This window comes from Crinia signifera, chromosome 1 (genome assembly GCF_055691185.1).
Source record: "Crinia signifera chromosome 1, ASM5569118v1, whole genome shotgun sequence".
Taxonomy (NCBI): Eukaryota; Metazoa; Chordata; class Amphibia; order Anura; family Myobatrachidae; genus Crinia; species Crinia signifera.
The window spans coordinates 351745548-351769509 of NC_139217.1; the positions used below are offsets into that span (position 1 = coordinate 351745548).

Consider the following 23962-nt stretch of genomic DNA (forward strand, 5'->3'; position numbering starts at 1 on the left):
AGCACCCCTTTTTTTAGGTGGAGGGGGGGCGCTGGACTGTGTAGGCATAACGGTGGATTGTACCAGCGAATCCACTGACCTAATCAACTCTCTGGCCCATGAAGGCTCAGCAGAAGACATAGTAGACAGATGAGAATGTAAAATCTCCCTGTCCCTACGAGACGCTGCCAGCTCAGAAGCTAAGGTAGCTAACACACTTGTAACCCCTTCAGCATTAAGGAGAGCAGCTTGCTGTTGAACAGCCCCTCCTTTATAGCAATCCTTACACAGTGACACACCTTTCACATGTTGTGTAAATTGCTGGTTACACTGAGTGCAAGTGAACAGCTTCTGAGAAGCCTTAGAGCCAGAAGCTTTTGTTGCCATAATGCAATTCAATACAAACACTTCCTTCACTCAGCACACTCTAACACAGCCACACAGATAGCAGTGTAAACCCAGCAGTGTAAAAGAAGGAAATACAATAGGGGGAGAGGAGCTCACCTTCCCCGAATTAGCCCACCTGAACACTCCAAGCGGGGACTCCTAAAAAGGAGAACCCCTTCACTCACCCAGCGCAGTGACACAGTCTGTCCAGTCTGGGATGAAAAACGCTTTGCTGTCCTGAAGCAGAAGGGCTCTGATGAGGCACAACAAACAGAGGAAGGCAGCGTGGGCTTTAGAAAGGCAGCGTTTGCCGCGCTGAGGATCTTTAACCTGGAGGAGACGCCCATGACACGCCTCCTCCTTCCTCCGTCCCAGCGCGCGCTGAGGACAGCGGCGCTGAGACACAGTCTGCCCCTCAGCTGGACCAGCGCGCGACTCTGGTCCAGCAGTCACCCGGCGCCCAGCGCCCCTGTCCTGATCTCTCCGGCGGGTGACTAGCCAACGGAGCAGTAACACAAGCCGCGAGCGGCTGTGGCTGCTCCCCCACACCTAGAGTGCAGGCGGCTGAGGTCAGCAGCGTGCACCGCACGCAGTGCCGCTCTGACCTCCCAGAGAGCTTTGTACACACTGCAGGCAGCCAGTCTAACACTCAGGCTGCCTGCACACTTCTATATAAAACAAAAAACGGACAACCAGAGACCCCTGCGGGAGCCTCTTGCCCAGGGATCCTACTCCTCCGGGCACTAAACTAAGACTGGAGTCTGAGGGGGGGATAGAGGGGGAGGAGCCACACCACACTTCAAGTTCTTAAAGTGCCAACTCCTCCATAACACCACACTATCCCCAGCGTAGTACTTCAGTGTCCCCAGAGGATGAAGGAGAAATTGGTGTTCTGGACCTTAAAAAACGATCTAGTCTCGGGTAATTTACATATTCTATTGAATAACCCCTCTGAATTATATTCAGGACCCATCTGTCCCCAATCGTTCTTTTCCAGACCTCTGGGAAATTCAATAGTCTTGCTCCTATCTTGATGCTTTGTGGATAGTCATAGTCTTCCACCTCTGTCGGACTGAAATCTTCCTCGGTAGGGCTGCCGAAAGGACTGACGAGATAGGTTTGGGTTCCCTCTTCTATAATATGGCTTTCCAGGCCTATAACGTCTTGCCTCTTTAAAGGATGGTTTAGGTGTTCCTGGATAAGGAAACCGATTCCTTCTATCCTGCGGAAGCCGGACAGATTTACCTCCTGATAATTTCTGGATCATGGCGTCAAGTTTGGACCCAAATAAGTAATTTCCCTCAAAGGGTAATGCTGTCAATTTATTTTTAGAGTTTGCGTCAGCACTCCATGGTTTTAGCCACAGCGCCCGTCTTGCTGTCACTCCAGCTGCCATGGATTTTGATGCAAAGGATACAGAATCGAGGGATGCTTCACACAAATAGTCAATGGATTTTTGCATAATCTCTAAGCTGCGTAATATATAGGCCTTAGATATCTTGTCCTCTACATCTGTATGTAGATTGGCTGCCCAAAGCCTGAGAGCACGGGATACAGATGCAATTGCTACTGATGACCTGAGTGCACCTGAGGAGGCAGTATGTACCTTCCGTAAGGAGGTTTCTACCTTCTTATCCATGGAATCCTTGAAGGCTGCTGCATCTTCCACAGGTATTGTCGATCTTGACGTGAGCTCTGCCACCGCTGCATCTACTTTTGGGATTTTGCACCATGCCATAAATTCTTCATCCTTATATGGATACATTTTATCCACTCTATTGCTAAGTGTGAGCTTCTTGTCCACATTTATCCACTCCTTAGCAATTATTTCTCTTACTACTTTATTAACTGGGAAGGACCTCCCCTTTTTGGACCTGTCTTCAAACAGCGGGTCCTTTTCAGCTGAAGTACCTGTAGCTTCTTGGTAGTTCATTGCCTTGTATATGTTCTTTAATACATTTTCTACAATATCAAGATTGAAGGTTCTATCTTCCTCAATTTCCCCTGATTCATCCGTGGAATTCTTAACTGGATCATCCATTCCAGAGGACCCATCATCCTGACTCAGTCCAGCTTGTGATCTGGATCTCTTTGCTGTCTGACTGAACAAATTCACACTTAGATACAAAATTTTGTTTCATCCATGCCATAAGTTCCTTTAACATTTCAGTATGTTCAGATTTCTTTGTCACTTCCTTTATGGGCTCCTTATGTCTTACTTCACAATCTTCACATAGTGATTTGTTTTGACTGGCAGAAAACACCTTGTCACATGACATGCAATTTGACTCAATGTACTTCTTCTTAGAAAGCCTTTTCTTCGGTACAGGAGTACCTTCTGTAGGCACACTATAAGAGATAATAAGTATACTAAGTAACTAGAAATAAAAAAGAATCTAATGCCCAAAACCAAAGGGCTTACCTCACAGGGGCATTATCCATCTTAGGGGAAGAAGGCACGTCCATCTCAGCAAGCATAAACTCCAGTACAGCGTGATGCTCTGAGCAGCGTTACCACTGTGTTTAAATAGGGCGCCATAACCCCTTCCATGCCGTTCATGCAATATTCAGGATGGCCGAGCGGAACAAAACTTGTCTTCCTTGTTTCCCGGGGACACTATAGTGCGCACACAAGGATAGCTCTGGGCGGAAGTTAGACGCCGCCGCGCACTTCCGCCCTACAGTGCCTTAACCCCGCAGCGTGCAGTCGCGGCTTACAGCCCGGACTGCCGCATGTCTCAGCCCACGCTGTTTTCAGCTCCCGGCTCCAGCTGTACTATGCCGGATTTCGAGCTCCACAAACGTATGTACATCAGTACCTTGTTTCTCCTTCCACGCAGACATAAACGGGCGTATGTGATACGGGCGTAGATAAATCCAATCCCCCTCACATCTTCTCCTTCCCCGGAAGCCACTCCATAGTATGAGGTAACCCTACTTGAAATAAAACGGAGACAGGAAAAAAAAAAGACACTGAGGCTAAGGAGGAGGAGGCTGTTATACCCAAGGTGGGCAGTCCTAGAGAAAAAACTCCTGTCTGATCTATGGGGAAAGGGATACATCCCAGTGTTATGGCTGCCATGGGGATCGTAGAAGAAATATAACTGGCAAACAGATTCAATAAAATATTTGGGTATACATATCCCCCCAAACACAGCAGATGTCTTTAATGTCAACCTCTCCCCTCTCCTCACTACCTTGGCCACTATCCAAATCCTGGCTTTCGTATGATAGATCCTGGATGGGACGCATGGCAGCATTCAAAATATCTTTACTTCCCAAACTAAATGTATCTGTTCTGCACCATCCCCTACACCTTTCCCAAGAGATCCTTACATCTTGCCACCTCCATGTTGACATAATGTTTTGTCGACCAAACCCCCAGCTATGGCTCATTCTAAAATGTCACTCCCTAGGGCCTTTGGTGGACTGGATCTGCCTGACCTATCCCCACTACCATTCAGCATGCCTCCTGGCCCTAATTAAATACTACACGGAGCCTAACTCCCCTACATGCTGGGTAAACATTGAACAAACTCAGACCCCCCCACGTTCCTCTATCAGACCTAATTAGAATTCCAAAACACGTCAGACCTGCTCAACCGAATCCGCTTCCATCCACTAGCAACTCTGCGCGCATGGGACTCACTTCTAACCACTTTACCAGCCCTGATGACCACCATTGCTAACATATCCATTACTACTGTAGCACAGCTAATACCCAACTTTAAACCTAAAAACCTGGAAGGCCCGAGCTATCATATCCCTGGGAAACACACTACTCCCTTTGGCTTCTCTACAACAACTCCTATTCTCTCTACACCCATCTGAATACTTTCACAACCTACAAATAGCACATTGGTGGAAAGCCCATTTCACTAATTATTCCCCCTCTGACGCTACACCCCAGATGGTGCTCTCCAGACCTTTCTTGGTGAATACCAGAGGCGCTAATTCCTTTTGGTATAAAACTTTGGTAACCCCCTCTGAATTCTCACAAGTCGTGCTCACATATGAAATGGGAAACTGATTTGGGCAGATCATTTACACCAGCACATTCTTATTACAGCCTGAGCTAACTTAGCCCAGCAATGGAAGCAACCTCCCCCCCCATCCTTACGGCAAGTTATTCTGAAAAAAAAAATCACCACTTCCTTATGGAAACCAACTTCATCCCATTTTCATCCACCCCCACCGCTCCCCATATAAGTTGGCTCCCATGGCATGTTTACATTACAGAAGGAGAGGGCACTAAATTCCTCTCCCTCGGTCCCCTGACAGACCCGTTGCAGTTCAGTTTAAATGAACCTCCGGAGGCTCAACAATAATTGAGCCATCTACATTCCTAGATTCCCACCACACTTAAACCCTGATACACCCCAATTGTTACAAATAGTTAAATTGTGCGCTATAGTAGGACTCATATTTGTTGTTTTGCCAAATGTCTTAGCACGGATCTCTCTGCGTAGCGACACGCTTCATTCTATATTGTCTCATATATGGTCTACATATTGTCATATAGCTTGATTATATTTGATGTCCTTACCCCTCCCCTGAATGTCCCCTTTTTTCTTTTTGCACCCCGTATTGAAAAAAAAAACCTGTATTAATAAAGATGTATTGATGGAAAAAAAAAAAAAAAAAATGTTCCAAACTCATTATTGGCATATGCAGATTTAATTGAAAGAAAAGACATGTACAAATTAGAGGGAGAGCTCAGACTTTGTAAGTGGCAAAACAAATTAAGCTTTCTCATCTGTACAGCTAGTCAAACAAAAATTATTATAAGTGAATATATACACAAAACAAAAAATACTTTATACAAGTCTGTACACAAAGTTCATCACCGGCCAGAGATCTCCATTACCCCTCGGCACACTGCCAACTCAAAAGGAAAGGAGGAGAAGAAAAAAAAAAAAAGAAAAGAAAAGTGCCCCTTTCCAAAATAGGCTTCCTGGGCAAATGAGATGATTCCTCCTTCAAACAGGCTGCATTGGTATTGAGCAGATACGAGGGGAATGCAGACCACTTCATTTGCAGCATCAGGTGTACTCGGTACATTGCAGCCCAAATTTAAACAAAAACAGAGTTGATTTGTTGGGTCTTATGCTAAAGACACCAGTCATCCTCTGCCTGGAACAGATCAGACTGTACACCATGATTAGTGGAGCTTCATTGTCTGTATTCAAGTTCATCCACACTGATCACTTTAGCAGGCATAGAAGGGAGCGGCTGCTGAAGAACATCAGATCCAAACCACTTGGCCAATCCCACAGGGGAAGTACTCCTTTGAAAGCGCTGATCCATCATGTTTAGATTGGGCCGACTTGACAAGCCTTGTGAAGGTGTATGAAAGCTGGAGAAGCTTTGGGTGCCAGATCCTGGAAAAAAACAAAGTTTTAGATAGTAAAGATTAAGAAATCCAATACGCAACTGCAGTCCCCCCCCCCCCCCCCTATTCTCCCCCAAATTGAGTAATGCCAAGTACAAATAAGGTCCCTCATACCTGATCGTTGCATCATTGCAAGTTGGAGGGAGTTTGTAGGGCGTTGGTTAAGAAGAGGGTGCCCTGTAGGTGCTAGCGGGTAGAAAGGTTGCCCTATAACAGATGGTGATAGAGTATGCAATGCTGGCAGGTCAATACCAGGTGGAAGTAGTCCTAAGAAACAATAAATAAAAATTACTCTTAGACTTCAATTATACTCAACTAAAATCAAATTAACAAGGGCCACGTGCTGATAGAGAGAATCCTGCCAGGGGAGTGAAAACAAAAAAAAAAAAACCCACCTCAACAACAATTAGGTGCCCAGGTTTTACTGCTGACCCAATCAGCAGCCCGTAGTCCCCCCCCCCTTCAATCGGCAAAAAAAATAATAATAATTATATTGCAAATATTAACTAATGATTCTGTGAGTAGCTATAACCAAAGTGAACAGGATTTTGTGCACTGACCTGCCTGGAGGAGGGAAAGGTGTTGTGGAGGAACACCCTGTGCCAACAATTTTTGTACCATTCCTGGATGCAGCTGGTGCGATGGCCGAACTACTGGTACGACAGGTACTTGGTGGAGAGGGCGTAGAAAGGAAGCTCCAGACACTGGAGATACCAAAGTAGGAGTTTGCCTCCCCGTAGATTTTGGACGATAGTCCTGGTCTTTGGTGTAGCGATGAGTTAAAGGAGGGGTACACCCAGAGCGTTGAGATGGAGGAAACCTTGCTCCCAACACTGGAGATGTGCCTTGGACACCATTGTCAGGTATGGGACTGATACTGATTAAGACGCCATCTGTTAGCAGGAAACAGAGGTCAAAGCTGACACACAGGAAGTATGCAAGCAGTTATGCAGGCACAGTTAAAAAAGAATACATACATAGCAAAAAAAAAAAAAAAAAAAAAAAAAATGCAGTAAACCCAAACTGATAACCAGATGCATTACCTTCCTGCACCCTGCGGACATCTTCTTTTCCATAGGCACTATGCTTTCCTATCGAAGTCTCTTCTTTACTCTTCTCTTTACTTTCATACATTTTACGGATCACTGAGGTAGGTGTAAAGGATGGGGATAGCTACAGAGAAAGCGGAAAATTAAGTTAGCCATATCCTTACAATTTCTTTGCATCTTAACAAATAAACTTAAGATGCATGAAACAGAACAGTAACTTTCTCACTTTTATTTGTGCTTCTATAAAAATTCCAAACCACCATGTAAAAGTTCTTACATCATTCCTTATCCTGTAACATCTCCACTAGCCTTCCCCTTCCATTCTTAATACCGGTCTCCGCACTCCTAAATGCCCAAAGCGATTTTCCCCCATAGACTCTTAAAAATCTAAATTTAATTTATCTATTTCCCTGTTCAGTCCCAATTATGCCACTTCAGAGCATTAGCAGACTGAAGACAAGTAGCACGATGAGGACCTCACTAAGTGACTCAGTTACAGAAAAATACCCTCTACTTCTCAATAAACCAGCAAGGGGAAGGAGTGGAAAATCATTAAGCTTTACGAAGTATTCTATAAATATAAGCAGGCAAGCACATTCATGAAACATGCCAAGTGTAAAAGATAATGGATCTCACTGTTCCTTTCAATATAGGAGACTTTAGTTAAAAAAAAAATTGGGAGAATGTTAGTTTACTTAAGGTAAATATTCAGAATGAATCACTGCTCCATTTGGTGCTTACCATACTAGTAACAGGTGCACCAGGACCAGGAGATACAGAGGATCCTCTTAGGCTGCCTACTGGAGATTTAGTCATCCTCTGCTGTTGCCTGGGAGTAGAACAGAAGTGTGTAAATATCAGACTGAGCAGAAGTTGTGGTATGACTGAGTTAAGATTACACCAACCTGTGACGGAAACCATCCCTGCCTTTGTCCATCTGCATCTTTCCATAAGCTGGGTGGTAGTAACTTGAAGCTGGGAAAGCAAGATCATGTGGTACCAATCCTTCCAGCACAGCTTGTTGCATCTCCAGAGGACTAATCTTTTAAATAAATAAGCCATACACACATATAAGTACCACAGATGTCAACAGTATTCCTAAAAATATAGGTTGAATTACAGTCGTCATACATATTGGTGAGGGAACAATAGACTACTGTATATATGCTAACTTTTGCCTTCACATACTCAGAAGGGAACACAGAATGTTCTAAGCCCTTTCATATGCATTGAGACTACAGAGCCAATTGTGGCGCCTGGACGCTTTTTTTTTTTTTATAAACCTTTAAGTTCTGAATAGTACACCTTGAAACAAATAAGGTATATTAGTAGGAGAAGGACAGGACAGGAAGGACTAGCTGTCGAGACAGCAGTGAAATGCAGCCAAACTACAACTGATTCCTCCCTCCTCCTCCCCCCCCCCCCCAGTAGTATAGGATAAATGAGTACTCTCCTCCCCATGACCAGTTAACCCCAACCCTAAAGCACTTATTAGACAGACCCAAGCCAGTTTTAGTCTAGTGCAAAATATATTGCTCGGAACACTGCCATATTGTAAGTGGCAATGCATACACCCCATAGCATGCAACTACAAACTCAAGGTAATCTGAATGGTTACCACACCATATCAGAGTCTACACCAACAAAAGTATTTGCATGCAAGATATCAATTAGACTAGATCTTGTGACATGTAGTATCAATATCTTAACAGTTACTGAGGTGGCAGACAGTTGGGATCACAGATCAGAGGTAACAAACATCTTAAGGTGCGTACACACGGGGGAGATATTGCTGTTTCTCCTTTTCATCAGCGACCAGAGATGGTCGCTGATAAAAGGGAACCTCTGGCGATGGTGCCACAGAGGTAATCAGCTGGTCCAGCGATTAGAACGGGGCTGAAAATGGGAGTGCGCGCCTGGCGATTTATTGCCGGGGCACACTCCCATCACTGGCAATATGGTCGCCAGCGACCATATTTCCAGCGATTTCTTCTGTCATAAGCTAGGGATTATGACATAAGCTTTAGTTCTTCTGTCATAAGCTAGGGATTGTTCTAGTGCCTCCATAGGATTTAGGATACCTTCAAAAAGCCAAACACTTGAGCACAAAAAGGCTCACCAGTAAATAAAAAGCCCATAGCAAGGCACCAAGTTAAGAGTAATTGGGAGGAGTATATAGCTTGAGATGCTACCTGTGCGATAAGCGGGCTGTCAGCCTTGGGCACTGCAGTGCGAAATTGCTCAGGACCTGCAGAAAATCCTGTCCAGGAATAGAAAAAGCATAATGAACCCATTAAGCAAAAATTGTATGAGGGCTTTTTTGGCATATACAGCCTGTCACAAGAGCACCAATAGAAACTACAGCTTCACCTAGGGGAGAAGGTATTCGAGCTCTGATGTAATCAGCAGAGGAGGCACGCATGGGGAATACTGGTGGTATTTGAGGAGAGGGAGTCCGTTGTCTTAGCAGAGATGTCGTAGGGTCGAGAGTTCCCATAACATTGTTCAGCACACTAGATGATGTATCTGGAATAGGAGGACCAAGGAGCTCCTGTGTTAAAGCAAAAAAAAAAAAAAAAAAGTTGTGATATCACCAGGAAACTTAAAGGCAAACATAAGACACTGGGCCAGATTCAGATTGATGCAGGTATCCCCAATTATCAGGTATTTGTGGCTGCACAAGGTCTTTTCTGTGCATGTGCAAAACTGTCCATGCGCTTTTGCAGAGTTTCCTTCTGCAATTGCCTGACAGACAGCAATGTGGAGGGCCATGTGTGCACAACTTCTCAGCCTCACATCCCCAGCTTCCATTGGCCAGCTGAGGATTACACAGCCATGTCTGAGTGGATCTCCACAATCCCAGTTTGCCAGGTCAGTGGCAGTGCTGGGATCACAGTTACATCATACTTGCCTACCTGACCCTCTCCATGCGGGAGAAAATGCTCTGTTCCTGGACTTCCCTGGTAATGTATACCTAGCTCCCCACAGGTGATGGCAAAGGCGTTTCACCACAGGTGATGGCAATCATACATTACCAGGGAAGTCCAGGCACAGAGCATTTTCTCCCGCATGGAGAGGGTCAGGTAGGCAAGTATGAGTTACATGCAGGAAGTGTCTAAACTAGACACTGCTGCAAGCTGCACTGCATTTCAATCAGATTTTTGAAGGAAGGACATGCAAACTGTAATGAATTTCCATCTCTTTCTGAATCAGTCCCACGTCTAAGCTCATACCTGCAGAATGTTCCGCTGGAGAGTAGAGGGACCTGTGACATCAGATGACGACAAATGGCCATCTAGGTGTCTCTACAAGAGGAAGGAATTCATTAACTTGCCAGATAAAAGGAGAAAACAGCTTATTAGTGAACACCTACACCCCAGGTGATATTCCTCATCAAGTGAGCACACATAAACCAGGCATGATATTTCATATTAATGGGAGGAAATGTTAGGATCAAACTTAGCAAAGTAATTATGTAACCATCTTAAGTCATGAAGGACAAAAGCAGAGCACAAGTCAAGTGGAATAAAGCCCTTAACAGTATGAAAGCAAGAGGCACAAAATAATGACTTAGACCATGAAATACATGCTCCAAGATGCAAACAGGAAAGGTTGTCTGATGAGGAGTATACGATGAGGATATGGTTTCTTCTTCTGAACAAAGTCTGGTCTTTTAAATACCTTTTGTTATCTCACAGTAGTACTTACATTCACTTTAGGTTGGAAAGGCAGCGTCCCACTTGCCTTCATGCTGCTTACAAGTTTGTTAAAAGCAGACATGTCACCATCTCGCTGTGATTTCCTTGGCCCAGCCATTGCGGTTAATGCCTCCTCCAATTGCTCAGCCATAAATGGGGTGGCAATCTTCCCCTCTTGCTCAACCCTCAGTCCCTTAAGCCCAGCTTCAACTTCCTCTACTGACAAAGCCACTCCAGAATGTGCTGCATTAAAGACAAAAGCCACCACGATTGTCATTACAAACAAAAGGTATTCCCAGAGTACACTGTGGGACAGAAAAATTACTACCAGCAAGGGGCATCACCTGCTTTCCACCTATTTCCCCCCCCCCCCCCCCCAAAAAAAAATAGTAAAAATTATACTTTGCAGTATGTAATAACGGTTTAATTTGTTATGAGCTACATAATTGAATAGTAGTCTGTTAAAAGTATGTGTCTCAAGGACTTTAAGATTTTTATGTGAATTACAAGTGATTTTTCTGTAACTTAACACTCCAGTCTTGATCCCACACCAATCAGTAAAACGCTGTCTCATGTGCACATCCCAATCTTAAAATAAAAACCATAATCTCTCTACTGTTCAAGCATGCAGTAATAACTTATTTGGAGGGTAGAATTCTGGCCCATCTTCCAATGGCCATGACTCGCCAAGCTATTCGAAAGACTGGTTTACATAAGTGGCGCGCGACGGGGTGAGGCACAGCCTTTCCTGTCATACTAGCATATATGCCAGAGTTTTGAATTTATTTATTTTTTTAAATGTCAAAAATACAAATAAAATTTACAAAAATTATTCTTATCATTTTTATGGTCAAAACTCTGGAGTAAAAAGTCTATGGCAGTGCCTCACCTGGCTATCTTTTCGGCACATCTCTTATCAAAACTCATTGAATCTCCAGCAGTGTATACTGCTGCACATGTGTATAATGCTGGTATGTACCCCTGGGCTCATACATTGTGTGCAAATCTGGCTCTGGTACTTGCCAGGAACTCAGCCATTTACCTCACCACACGTCCCTGGTCTACATTCACCTAAAACAGTAACTCACAATTTATTGTACACACTTCAGTCAGGCTTTGGCTCGAAACACTCCAGAGACCACACTGACTAAAGTAGTCACCGATCTGGTTAGTGTGACGCTTAAAGGCCATTACTCACTTCTAGATCTCTGCTGCCTTTGACCATACAAACACCTATCAGTTGGAGTACTGCAACACTCAGCCGACTGCTTCTCAATCTATAGCACATCTATTGGCAAACTAATTAGCTCCTATTGATTTTAGTGTCACTTGTATGCAGGTTATACAGAAAATCTACAGAGTCTGCCCAGACCTGTATCAGTCTATATTGGTCAGTGTCAAAAAATAAATAAAAAAATTATATATTTCATCTCACTTATTCTAACACAGTATTATATATTTCAACCAGCCAATAGCAGTTACCAAACGGACCTGGATAAAATGATACATCAACCCTATCCCACAAGCTCGCCACTTAGGGGACATTCTTGACTCTGCCCTTTGTTCCCCACAGTCAATCTGTCGGGCACACAAAATACAACCATAGATCCATCGCATACAAAAGACCTGTAAACCATGCTCTCATCTAACTCAAGGATTATTAAAATGATTTTTATAAGGCCTGTAAGGAGACCAGACTCCCCATACAATCCATTAATGCTGCGTCAAGGCTAAATCTTCATTGAGTCATCAGTTAACGGTCCTCTACCATATTCAATATAAAATACTTTCTTACGAACAAAGCAATTAACTGACATGCATCACTTCACTTACATTAAGTTTACTTAGTAGGGTCACATACCACTCACTTCCACCCCACTTTTAAGTACGGTGGATATTGGACGTGCTTACTTTCAGTTTCTGCTGCCCATTTTTCACATGATCTACAATTAGTACTACCTATCTTCTTGTACTGTTCCGTCAGCTTTTTTGCAGGGTGCTGCACCTGCCCTTATGCTGCCCCCTACTATGCCGACATGCCGCTGACAACTTTCGGTGTGCCACCATGTGCAATTGTTATGATGGCTGCTATACCAATTACATATTCTGAGTCCTGCCTGGTGGTCAGCACCCTGCCCTAAAAAAATCCTACTACACTACTTTTGTATACTATTTCCATGTACATGCAAGGTACCACCCTCAAACAGAATAGGTTATACATGACCCCTATTCATCAGGACAGAAAAAGAACATAGAAAAAAAATAATATATATATATATATATATATATATATATATATATATATATATATATATATATTATTTATAATATGGTCAAGAGACAATCACCATAAAGCCTTCAAGTGGCTAAAAGGTTAAATAGCTTCTGGTGTGAGCAGCTCAGACCAGAAGCTCCAGTACTCATTACAAAATTAGCTGTAGATACAAAGCAGAGCACAGAATTGTAGCCCGGATAAATGATGGCACAAAGTTAAAGATGTAGATCGGACCATATTACTCAAGCTACAGGAAACATTAAACCTTGGTGGAAACTAAATTTAGTTGCTGCTGTGCATCAAAGTTTACTTCAGCGACATTTAGACTACATAGAAAAATGACAGGTGTGAACATGCACTCCCATACCAACCCCAACTTACTGCTCTCCCGTAGCTTCTCCTTGTTTGCTGTCAAGCTAGATAAGAGCGGCTTCAAGTCAACTTTGGCTTTATGCAACATCTCCAAAATATCAACTTTGTCAGCACAGTCTTCAAATTGAATAGGTGCAAAATAATTTCCAGAGTTTTGTCCAAGAGTGGGAATCACTTGATCCAAACCTGGAGTCAACAGGAAGTAATACATATTAGCTGCATAGAGTTACTTACATCAATATTCTCATCTACTAAAAATACCCAGTAACCGAACAGATTACACTCCACTGTATATATCTAGTGCCCTGCAGTTACCAGTAGGACAGAGTCAGAAACCAGACCGTTCACATTGTTGAAACTTATGAGGGGAGAAAAAAATAAAAAATAAAAAGAAAAACAATTGCGAGAAGTGGGATGGGGATCTCCGCAATAAAACGAAATACATAAAAAATAATTCACAGCCCACACCGAACACACAGTAAAAACAGAGTGCGTGCGTGTCTACGACGTGCGCCAAGATTTTACACTAATGCAGGCATTCTTCCCAACCACGGTCCTCAAGGCACACCAACAGTGTAGGTTTTAGTGATATCCAGGCTTGAGTACAGGTGACTTAATTAGTACCTGAGTGATTCTGATTAAACCATCTGTGCTGAAGCCAGGATATCACTAAAACCTGGGGGTGGGGGAGGAGGATTACCCCTCCCCTCACCGGAGAGAGGGAGCCCCGGCCAGGTGAGATGGTAGACACAATTCAGAGAGCCAGGCAGAGCGCTGGAAAACTTGGCGGTGAGTGACAGCTCCGCTGTGGGAACGCACCAGTGGGGATAGCTGCTGAGACCCAGGGACACGCTGCACACTCTCGTTGCCACAGCATGGGATCACCTCACAGGGTGCACTAACAGCTACTCTCAGTAGGCACACCCTATGGGGCTGACACAAGGAGACCGGTGGTGCACCTTGCTGAGCAAGTGTTGGGGAGATAACTTGGTGCGTTGTACTTCAGAGCCCCTTCCCCACGTTAAGACGCCAACCTTGAAATTTACATTTGTAGAGTAACACATGCCCAATTAACTGTATAATTACTACACAGTCTGCGAGCCATGTGGTAAGCAGTGTACTGTAGTCAGATAGCTAGCCATGCCTCCAACGTGAAGGCTATGCATAGAAACAAAAGCACTAGAAGATTCCTTAAATAAAAAAAAAAAAAAAAAAAAATTAAAAAAGCTAAGCACTTCACAATTTCAGCTTACAAAGTATCTATTAAATAACGTCTCCATTGCACATGCTGCTCAATTTACCTGCCAGTCTCTCTAGCTCCTCATGGGGTGTAGATCTCAGACTGCTGGATCGACTTTCAGAGTGGCTATGATTAGAGAACCATTTCCTGAATCTACTGGAAGACACTGATCCCTCCCCTAGCACATCCTCGATCATCTGCATGGAAGACCACATGTAATGTTAGACTCACAGGTGCTACAGAATGCAAAGGAGAGTACGTACTACAAGGGATCTACTTACTTGTAGGAGCTGGGAATGCTCGGTGGCTGTGGAATATCTGCTTTGAACACCAATTCCAGTTTGAGTTTTAATGCATCACACAGATTACTTAACATAAAAGCAAGTTGGGAGAATGCAAAACCTATGACACCTTTTACAGCAACCAGCACTTCAGACTGATGATTTTTGCAACACGAGACAAGTGGAGAAATGAAAAAATTCATCACATGAGTACCACCAAGACTGTCCAAAACCAGCAGAACCGAGACCCTATCATACTTCACAATATATTGCCCGATTAAGAGGACAAATTGCCAAAATGCAGAACTGGTTTAAGAAAAAAAACAAGATTATACCTCACATAAACCAAAGCAATAATCCTATGTCCATCTAAGAAAACATTAGATGGATTCATGCATGCCAATTAATGCAGTTAAATAACTATTGGAAATAAAACATGTGTGAGGGCACAGTTCATGAGATATCAAGCCAGGTAAAAATTCCCACTTCCAACACCATCCATGTGCACAACTGTGACTACCCACCACAAGTGCCAACCAAAATATGCAGATTAATATCCCCTGGAAGCACCTCTGCTTACATGCCAAGCCACCAATTGATATAGCTACAGTTTAGAAGTCCCAATTCACCCATAAACTGGCAAGGCTACAGTAAAGAGATTGTGCTTCCATGGATGCCAGGTGCAGCCATACCCCAAAGGACTCACCGAAGCCAGGCCTGGTACACTTTTGTCCAGATTAAAGAACTCATTGAAGTCAAACTCTCCTGGCTTTGGTCCTGGCAGGACAGCCTCTTGCGGCACTTCCTGGTCAGCTGTGCTTTCTGGAATAGCAGCTTCTTCTGGGACACCTCCGTTGCACTCAAACACTACAAAATAGAAAATCCACACCAAAACCATTAGCTATTGATACTTATTGTTATTACTAAGAGAAGTAGACTGGCACTAGGAGTGCATATGGAAGGCTTTAAGAAACCAGTTTTAACCCGTGGTTAATTACACATCATAAGAAGGGAGGTTCCCTCATAAAATTACCAGTGTCAATACTAAAAGTTTTGGCAGTCCACATACTACAAGATTATGACAGGATTATGACAGTAGCACCCTAAAGCTGGGTACACATACCAGGGCTTGACAAATTTCTTTAAAATCTAGGAGCCAGGATGAAAATATATGAGCCAGATAAATAGGGACAGTGCGCCCCCCAAAAAAGGCCATTACATATACCACGGGCCGTAATGACCATTACACCAAACATCGTAATGCTCATTACATAGAATACCACATGCTGTAATTACATATATTATGCCACATAAGTTCCGCTTATACCTACACGTTAGTTGCAGTAGGTTTCATGCTTGACGCCAGGGGTGAACATACTCATTTCTAATAAGATACTCTGCCAGGGGTCAATATGCTTGTTGCTATGGGGTTGCCATGGTCTACCAGGGGTTAATATGCTTGTTATGGGGGTTACCATGTTCTGCCAGGGGTTAACCTGCTTGTTGCCATGCCATAGTCTGACAGCAGCTGGGGGTTAATGGCAGCAGCGGTGGCCAGTTACACCCGGAGCTGCTGCTGCGTCCGGGGGAGGCCGGGCTCTGACAGCGGCAGCCGGGTACTTATGGTGCATATCCACCCAGAGGAGCAGCTGCTGCTTCTGTGTGCGGGGGAGACCGGGCTCTGACAGCGCCAGCAGCCGGGTACATGGGTGAACCAGCTGGGGAGGCCAGGCTGCTGCGGCTGCAGTACCCCAATGCCGGCGCTAACTGACACAGCCGTGGCGGACCTGCTCTGCCATGCACCCGGCAATGACCAGATTCTGCTTCCTCCCCACAAAAATCTGGTCGCCAGGAACCAGGGTTTGTCGAGCCCTGCATATACAGTATTTATCTGTCCAATCTGGTGGGAACAGAGTTCTGGTAATATGAGGGTGCATAGGAGAACGGAATATTTGCTCCCAAACACTGGAAAACAGACAATGGTCATTCAGACAAATGAAAGCCATTTGATTTAACAATTATTTTTGTCCATTTCACAGTGTAAGTCGTTGATTGTCATTTGCTCACATACATTGCCAGATTTTTGTTCTCACCAGATAGAGAGAACAGAAATCTTTAGGCGTGTACCCAGCATTATCGTTAAGCTCAAACTCGAACACAATACCAACACCTAATAGGAAGCAGGTTATTAGTCTGCAGCAGCTCGACAACTTGCCTTCCTTTACAGATGATGTTCGTTTCCGTGTTCTCTTTCTCCCCTTCTGATCTTCTTCCAATATCTTATCATCAAAGCCAGTGAGTTCTATAGTTTCTGACTGGCTAGTGGGGCCACCAGAAAACCACTCTGGCTCCTCCTCCGTATACGAATCGTTCCTCCTGCGCTCACCAAAAACTCTTTTGCCGTCACCAAATTCTCTCTATTATGAAACAAGCAGATCATAGTGTGACCAGAAAGCTACAACTCTAAAATAACTCAATGCTAAACACCCAATTATTGACGTACGTGAAGATGAAATGCTCTCACCCTAAAGCGCTTGTCCTTGTACTCCTTCTCCCGTTCTCTCCCCTCACGAGGTTCTCTCATGTCCTTCTCTCCTCCTCGCATATCACGATCAAATGCTCTAGCACCAATGATCCTACCACTGCCAATCCTGCGTCCACCAATGAGGCGCAAGCTCTCATTTTCCTTGTTGTCTAGAGGGCTTCCAGCCCGACGGGAGCCAACAGCTGCTGTTACATGGCACCCACCCCCAAAGCTTCTCCTCTGTGGGCTGAGAACAACATCGAGGTCATCTTCCTTAACACGCTCCCTAGGATCTACAAAGAGAAATACAGGGACAAGGGGATTACTTCAGATTGACAGCCAAATAAACTGTTAGGGTTTTATGGTCTTCTAAGTAAATAACGCTATTTTGAGATATCATCAATATGAGGTACCAGATCTTACATAAAAAGGAATACACATTGCTACTGCCTAACATTCAAAAATGGTCAGTTAAATACCATGCCCTAAGTAAAACCCCTTTGTACCTGCTATCCTACGCTTTAGAGAAGTTCTCTCTGGATCAGATTCTTTCCTTAACGCATCAACAGGAGAACTGCGCCCCGAGTTAGGGTACAGAGATGCATGCCACTTCTCGGGGTCCCAGACGCCATCACTGTTACAGAGGAGGAGGGGGGGGGGGGGGTCACACCAACCAGTAAAATAAGCCTGATCACTTCATATTATCCAGGGCATGAAAAATACCTGTCATATTTATCCTGTAGACAAGACGGCCTCTGTCTGGAGTGTGGTAGCTCTTTTATATCGAGAAGTTCCTCCTGTAAAAAGGTGATTAAACACCATGGTAAGAGAGTAAATCACACTGATTAAAAAGGACACAGGTAGTAGAAAGGAAAAGAAAATGTTGGGGCTAGCATAGTAGAGAGCAGATCAGCTACTAGTCAGATTTCTCATGCTATAGGGTGAAATCTGCAGGAGAGCGTCTAGCTCCACGATTATGCAGACAACTCACGGAATATGTGCTTTTGTCCACTACCGATCTTGTAGGATTTTACACTTGGGCCTCCATGCTCACCTTAAGCCACATTATTTGTGGAAATTTAACAGTCACAGTTAAAGTCACTGAAACTAATGCAAAATGTAGCCTCATTCCAAGTTGCCTACATCTACTCTTGCAGCCTTGGAAGCCATATTTATATAACTAACATAGGAAAATGTGTGTTACACAGAGATGCCATGGACCATAAGGAGATATATGCTTAATTATCACGAGACCCAACCATGTGGAATCGTTTGCTTTAAATATGAATGGTATCCTCATTAAGAGTTGTTTTGTTTGTCCACTACCTGCATTTGTCACATAAGCATCTTTTAGAAGTTAATTGCAGAAGTTCTAATTGAATAACCATTTTAATAAATACCTTAGAGTATTGATGATGAGAACTGCTCCGGGGGGCCTTCCTGATGTCACTGAAAGGGTCTCTGCTATCTGAGTCCTCCCTGTTATCCATCCCAACAAGCCCTGATAGCCACTATATACCTAGTAAAGAGGGAGCAAAATCTTGCTGCACATTCTATAACTGAGAATTAAAAAGCAACCACCTGTGCTCCCAGTGGGAAAAACATCACACACACGTAGTTTGTCAACAGTCTAAAAACATAGGATTTGCTCATTTTGCTTCTCGCTAAGTAGTAAGCAATACCGAACACCTGTGTACCCGTTTATGGCAATTATACACCCACTAAGCTACATAGCAGTAGTCACCCGTGGGTTACATGAAACATCTTCCAGCATCTCGCAAGCAGGAAGTTTCCCTCAGTCAGAGCAGCCTATTAAACAAAGGCCGCTAGTCCCTGATCTAGTACAGCTGCCCCGGTTACCGGCAAATCACCGCGACAGCTGGCCCCTAAACTGTTTGCCAGCGTTGAACCCGGGGCAGACCTTGTCGCATTACACCGGGATTATACAGCCGGTAATACGCCGGCAGGGAAAAAGGAGCCGGTCACACAAAGTAAAGAAAGTGTCCGCAGCACCGGCGGCTGCCTAGTGGTCCTCCCTCTCAGCCAGGGAGCACGAAAAGCTAGCCGGAGACCCGGCTTGCTGCCCAGCACCTACAGCCCGCTGGAAGTACCGGTAGTTACGCCGCGGAGATGCCCGGGGCCTGACGAAGCTACGGCCACACATCCCGTACCTGGTCCGCTATCAGCCCGGTCTTACCTGAGCGCACACCCACTCTCTCCCGGTTCCCCTCCCTCTAATACCCCCCCGCCGCGTCCACACGCCGCTTACGCACAGCACGCAACGCACGCACATCGCGCAAGATACGTACCGGCCCCGCGGCTCCCGTCACTGCGCCGGTCCGCTCTTCGCGGGGAGCTTCGGGGCCTCAGCGCTTGGTCTTTCACACCGGTGTCTGATGTCTGTGAAGCTCCCGGTCAATTCAGGCACCGAAAGACGCCTACGTCAAGAGGACCCCGGACGTCTAGCGTCACTTAACCTGACGTCACACGGGGCGTGTCACTAGGACATTTAACCCTTGACAGGAGGGAGACGCGGATCACGTGACGGTGACGACGTCAGAATTACAAAAGTGAAAGTGAGGCGCGCACAAATGACTGTGCTGGCTGTGTGTGTTTGCTGTCACTATTTACTGGAGATACTTACACACACTCCTGCTCCGCTGCAGGCGTGTAATGTCACCCACAATGATGAAGACATTATTAGCAGTGTTATTGCGACAAGTGTGGCAACCCACTGATTCCATGTAAACTGCACAATAATTTTTTTTTCCCGTGTGTGAATAATTTTTCATATTTTTTTTGGTAAACTATGCGACTAACTGAATCCTCCATGGATAGCAAATGTAATAACCGTTCTTCCTATTTCAAATGTGGATATCTCAAGACATGGCTGAATCCAAAGAAAGTCAACAAGGGCCCCCACACTCTCCCCCTGAATCGCTCTTGCCACTGGCACTGACATTTTTACACTACACAGCCGCTGCCAGTGCCACCCACCGAGGTACTGCTGAAGTCGCTTGTCGGATTCTTGCGGGATTTCACAATCACCGCCGTAGCCACTGGGATTTTTGTGATGTCCAGGGATTTCTGTGAAGTTACATTTCTTGAAAATGCCGATTTATTGTTTATAGATAGATAGATGACAAAAACAAAGATTGAGTCATCACAAAATCTCTTAAGGCCATCTTGTCTTGGCTCAACTTACCCTGAGCTAACTAGGGGAGCTCAATAAGATTTGGCTCTTGATGTGACGGGAGAAGGCAGAGTTTAAAAATCCTGTTCAAAAGACTGGGCAGCTGCTGATTGGCTGAGATTGTTCCAATTATCATGGGTGCTTAGCACCTTATTTTATGTGCAGCCCATCCGACTCTGACCGCTGATTACACTTGCAATTTGGGCTGATTTCACCCTATTTCTCGGCCCAATCTGACAGAATTGGGTGAAATCAGGCCCAAATCACCTAGTGTATGGGGGCTTCTAAACCACAAGGTCTACAATCTTGAAACTTGGCAGGTAGCTTCTCCTTAGAAGTGCTTCGTAAGAACCGGTTTTACAAATGTCACTGTCAAACCACAGAAATTGAGAAAAATTGCAAATCATCAATTTGCCATTTTCTCTAATTATATGGCTCAAAGAAATTAAAAGGCTTCTCATGAGATCAAGTGACTGCTAAAAGGGTATTTATACATTGATATTGTCATGACAATGGCATTGCCTGTGAGCACCTGTAGGTATGCCAATGGATTGATTTATCACGTGCTCTCTTAAACCACAAGGCCTTCAATCTTGAAAGTTGGCAGGTAGCTTCTCCTTAGGTCCTAGGTGCTTGCTAACAATGGTTTTTACCAATGTCACCATCCTTACATGCAAATCACCCAAAAAAGCCCAATCATAAATATGCCATTTTCACTCAATATACAGCAGGGTTGCCGACCCTCCCGGAAATTCCGGGAGTCTCCCGAAAATCGGGTACCCCCTCCCGGCCCCCGGAAGGGTGGGCAACCCTCCCGGATTCAGGGGGGACCCCCGCTGACCCCCGGATCGCGGCATTAAAATGCCGCAATCCTCGGGTCTCAGAGGAGGGGGCGGAGCTAAAACGGCACAATCGCGTCATTTTAGCCCCGCCCCCTCCATGGAGATCCCTGAATTCGCTGCTTTTAACAGTATGGGGCGGGGCTTAGTGATGTCACTCGTAAGCCCCGCCCCCTGAGCGGCTGCTGAAACTCTCCTCTCCGGGCTTCTCCCGGAGAGGAGAATGTTAAAGTCGGCAACCCTGATATACAGCATGAAAATGAAACGTGACGTCATCCTTCAGCATGCGATCACTGTGCAGGTGTGAGCACAGCGCCAATGCTCAGTGGGGATAATAATCATGTGACAGCTCTCTGCCATATGGCAGCGGAATCCCACAACCACAGAGATAAAGTGCAGTAATCCCAGAGACCATGGAGCTGCTAATGGTGCTAGTGTGGGAGACCCATGCCCGCAGCCAGCCTACTCCTTTTCTGACACTGGCACTTTCCACCCTGGGGAGTCTGAGTGCAGTAGCCACCTGTACCCGGTAGTGGGTCCTCCATTGGGTTCTGTGATCATAAGCAGACACATCAGTGTGGGAGGTCACAGCTAACGATATACTCCCCCATTGACTGCACGGAAGAGCATGCTCCGGATCACAGAGGATGTTTCCAGAACTCTGCTATATGCTGCAGGCATCTCCTCTCCATTCAGGGGTTACTGTCACACGCCCTGTGCCGTGCATCACGCACACACCTGCACTAGCCCACATGAGCTATGTCACTGCTGGGGGGGACACTAGGGGACGATGGGCCTTATTCTAGTTCACTCTTTCTGACAAAATCCTTCTTAGATAGACAAAACCATGTGCACTGCAGGGGGGCAGATGTAACATGTGCAGAGAGAATTAGCTTTGGGTGAGATATTTTGTTTCTGTGCCGGGTAAATACTGGCTGCTTTATTTTTACACTGCAATATAGATCTCACTTTGAGTTAAAACCCCACCCAAATCTAATTCTCTCTGCACAAGTAACATCTGCCCCACCTGCAGTGCACATGGTTTTGTCCAGCTAAGAAGGATTTTGTCAGAAAGAGTGAACTAGAATAAGGCCCCATGTGCCATGTTCTCTTCACATGTACACATGCTACATACATGCCCCTGAAAATAGGTAATCTGATCTCTATTGCTGGCATTAGCCATTACTATCTCAGATGTATGATATGGCAGGTGTAAATGTTTTCTTTAAACACCCCCACTATCCACGCCAGCCCAAAGCGTGGCGAGCAGACGCGTTACGCATCCTCCCGACCTGTTCATACCCCCCACTATCCACTTCGGTGCGGAGTTGATTTTATAAAGTGTGCCGAGCATAGGGAGCCACCGAGCCCGAAGCGTGGCGAGCGGACGCACTTGCCACGCTTTGGGCTCGCCACACTTTATAAAATCAACTCCACGCTGATGTGTAACGTGTCCACATTCAGGCTTTAGTGGATAGTGGGGGTTTGAAAAGGAGGCATTTGCCAGTATGTAACATGAAGCCCTGGCAAATGCGTCCTTTATTGTGCATGAGATGCACTTGCGCCCGCACCCCCCATTGTGCACGAGACGCACATGCTACCAAACCCCTAACCCCGTCTCCCTGAAGCGGACACAGGCAGGGTTGCCATACCCTGACGCAATAATTACTGATGGATGGAGACAGATGGTGCGCCTCTCCGCTGACGCCCGCAGGATCCCCTCTCCGCCAGCGTCCGCCAGCGCAGGGCATCTTGCAGTTACCGGCACCGTGTGAGAGGCGCTCACTAGGCTTGCTGGGGACAGTACGGTGACTACGCTAACTACGCAGGGCTGCCGTGGGGACAATACAGTGACTACGCTAAGTACGCAGGGCTGCCTCCGAGACGCTACGCTAGCCAGCCGTTGGGCTACGCTGACAATGTAGCTTAGGCTGCCGCCATGAATCTACACCAATATTATACACAGTGTCGAATTTTTTTTACATATGTCAACCATATAGTTAGTATGAATATATATCTAAACCATCAGATCCACATGTTTAAATATAAAAGTCCCAGTTGTATAGAGCATTATGCTCAACCTCCTAAAAATTAAGTGCCCTGTCAGGGAATTGGGGGTAGTTCTTATAGCTCACTTCAAGCTCCCATGTTTGCAGTGGAGCTAAGCTTCAAGTATACAGGAACATGCCAATCGATAGCACCAGATGATTATTACCGTGAATGTGAGGTGAGAATGTAACAGCTCCCAGTTTAACCTAGCCTAATGCCGGACCGACGAGGGGCAGATGGAAATGAGGCTGCTGGCATCATTAAATATGGGCCAGTTATGTCGGTTTTTACCCTCAAGCAAAAGTATGGTCAGCTGGGTTATGACATCACTTCCTTGAAAAAGATAGTGTTGTATTCAAAACATGTTGGTGTGGCGTTAAAGGATGGCCGTCTGAGTATCTTACATGCACATATTCCAGGTTTGACTTTTTATCCCCAAATTTTTTATTCAGATCTGGGTAACATCATATGTGAATGATCCCATTTGTTGAAATAACAGAAAACCCCCTATTTCCTTTTTTTAAACTCTTTATTTTTACAGTGGCAAACAACACAGCAGTGAAAAAGATAAATAAAAAATAAATAAATCAAACAGTACAGTGCTAAATCCGACATTCTAGTGAGAACAGATACTGTATTATTTTGCACTGATAAAAGTCAAACTGAGGTGTAAACCACTGACAT

At 45.0% G+C, this 23962-nt stretch overlaps 1 protein-coding gene across 4 annotated transcripts; it reads right to left on the reverse strand.

Annotated features, from left to right (window-relative positions):
- Positions 1 to 5024: 5024 nt before the first annotated feature.
- EIF4ENIF1 (eukaryotic translation initiation factor 4E nuclear import factor 1) lies at positions 5025 to 19669 on the reverse strand. Of its 4 annotated transcripts, none has more exons than XM_083147749.1 (19): positions 19507 to 19669; positions 18598 to 18716; positions 17921 to 17994; positions 17704 to 17831; positions 17198 to 17490; positions 16889 to 17090; positions 15380 to 15540; positions 14454 to 14589; positions 13162 to 13338; positions 10516 to 10748; positions 10041 to 10112; positions 9178 to 9358; positions 9000 to 9067; positions 7713 to 7849; positions 7549 to 7636; positions 6802 to 6931; positions 6319 to 6651; positions 5873 to 6025; positions 5025 to 5747 (listed from the first exon to the last, which is right to left on the reverse strand). In XM_083147749.1, exons 2-19 carry the CDS (start codon positions 18685 to 18687, stop codon positions 5539 to 5541), a joined length of 2865 nt encoding a protein of 954 aa, XP_083003875.1. In that variant the 5' UTR covers positions 18688 to 18716; positions 19507 to 19669; the 3' UTR covers positions 5025 to 5538. The 4 variants fall into 4 exon arrangements, with proteins under 4 accessions (XP_083003875.1, XP_083003886.1, XP_083003896.1 ...); XM_083147760.1 differs by lacking the exon at positions 19507 to 19669 and adding an exon at positions 19395 to 19430; XM_083147770.1 differs by lacking the exon at positions 19507 to 19669 and adding an exon at positions 19369 to 19388.
- Between the last annotated feature and the right edge of the window lie 4293 nt (positions 19670 to 23962).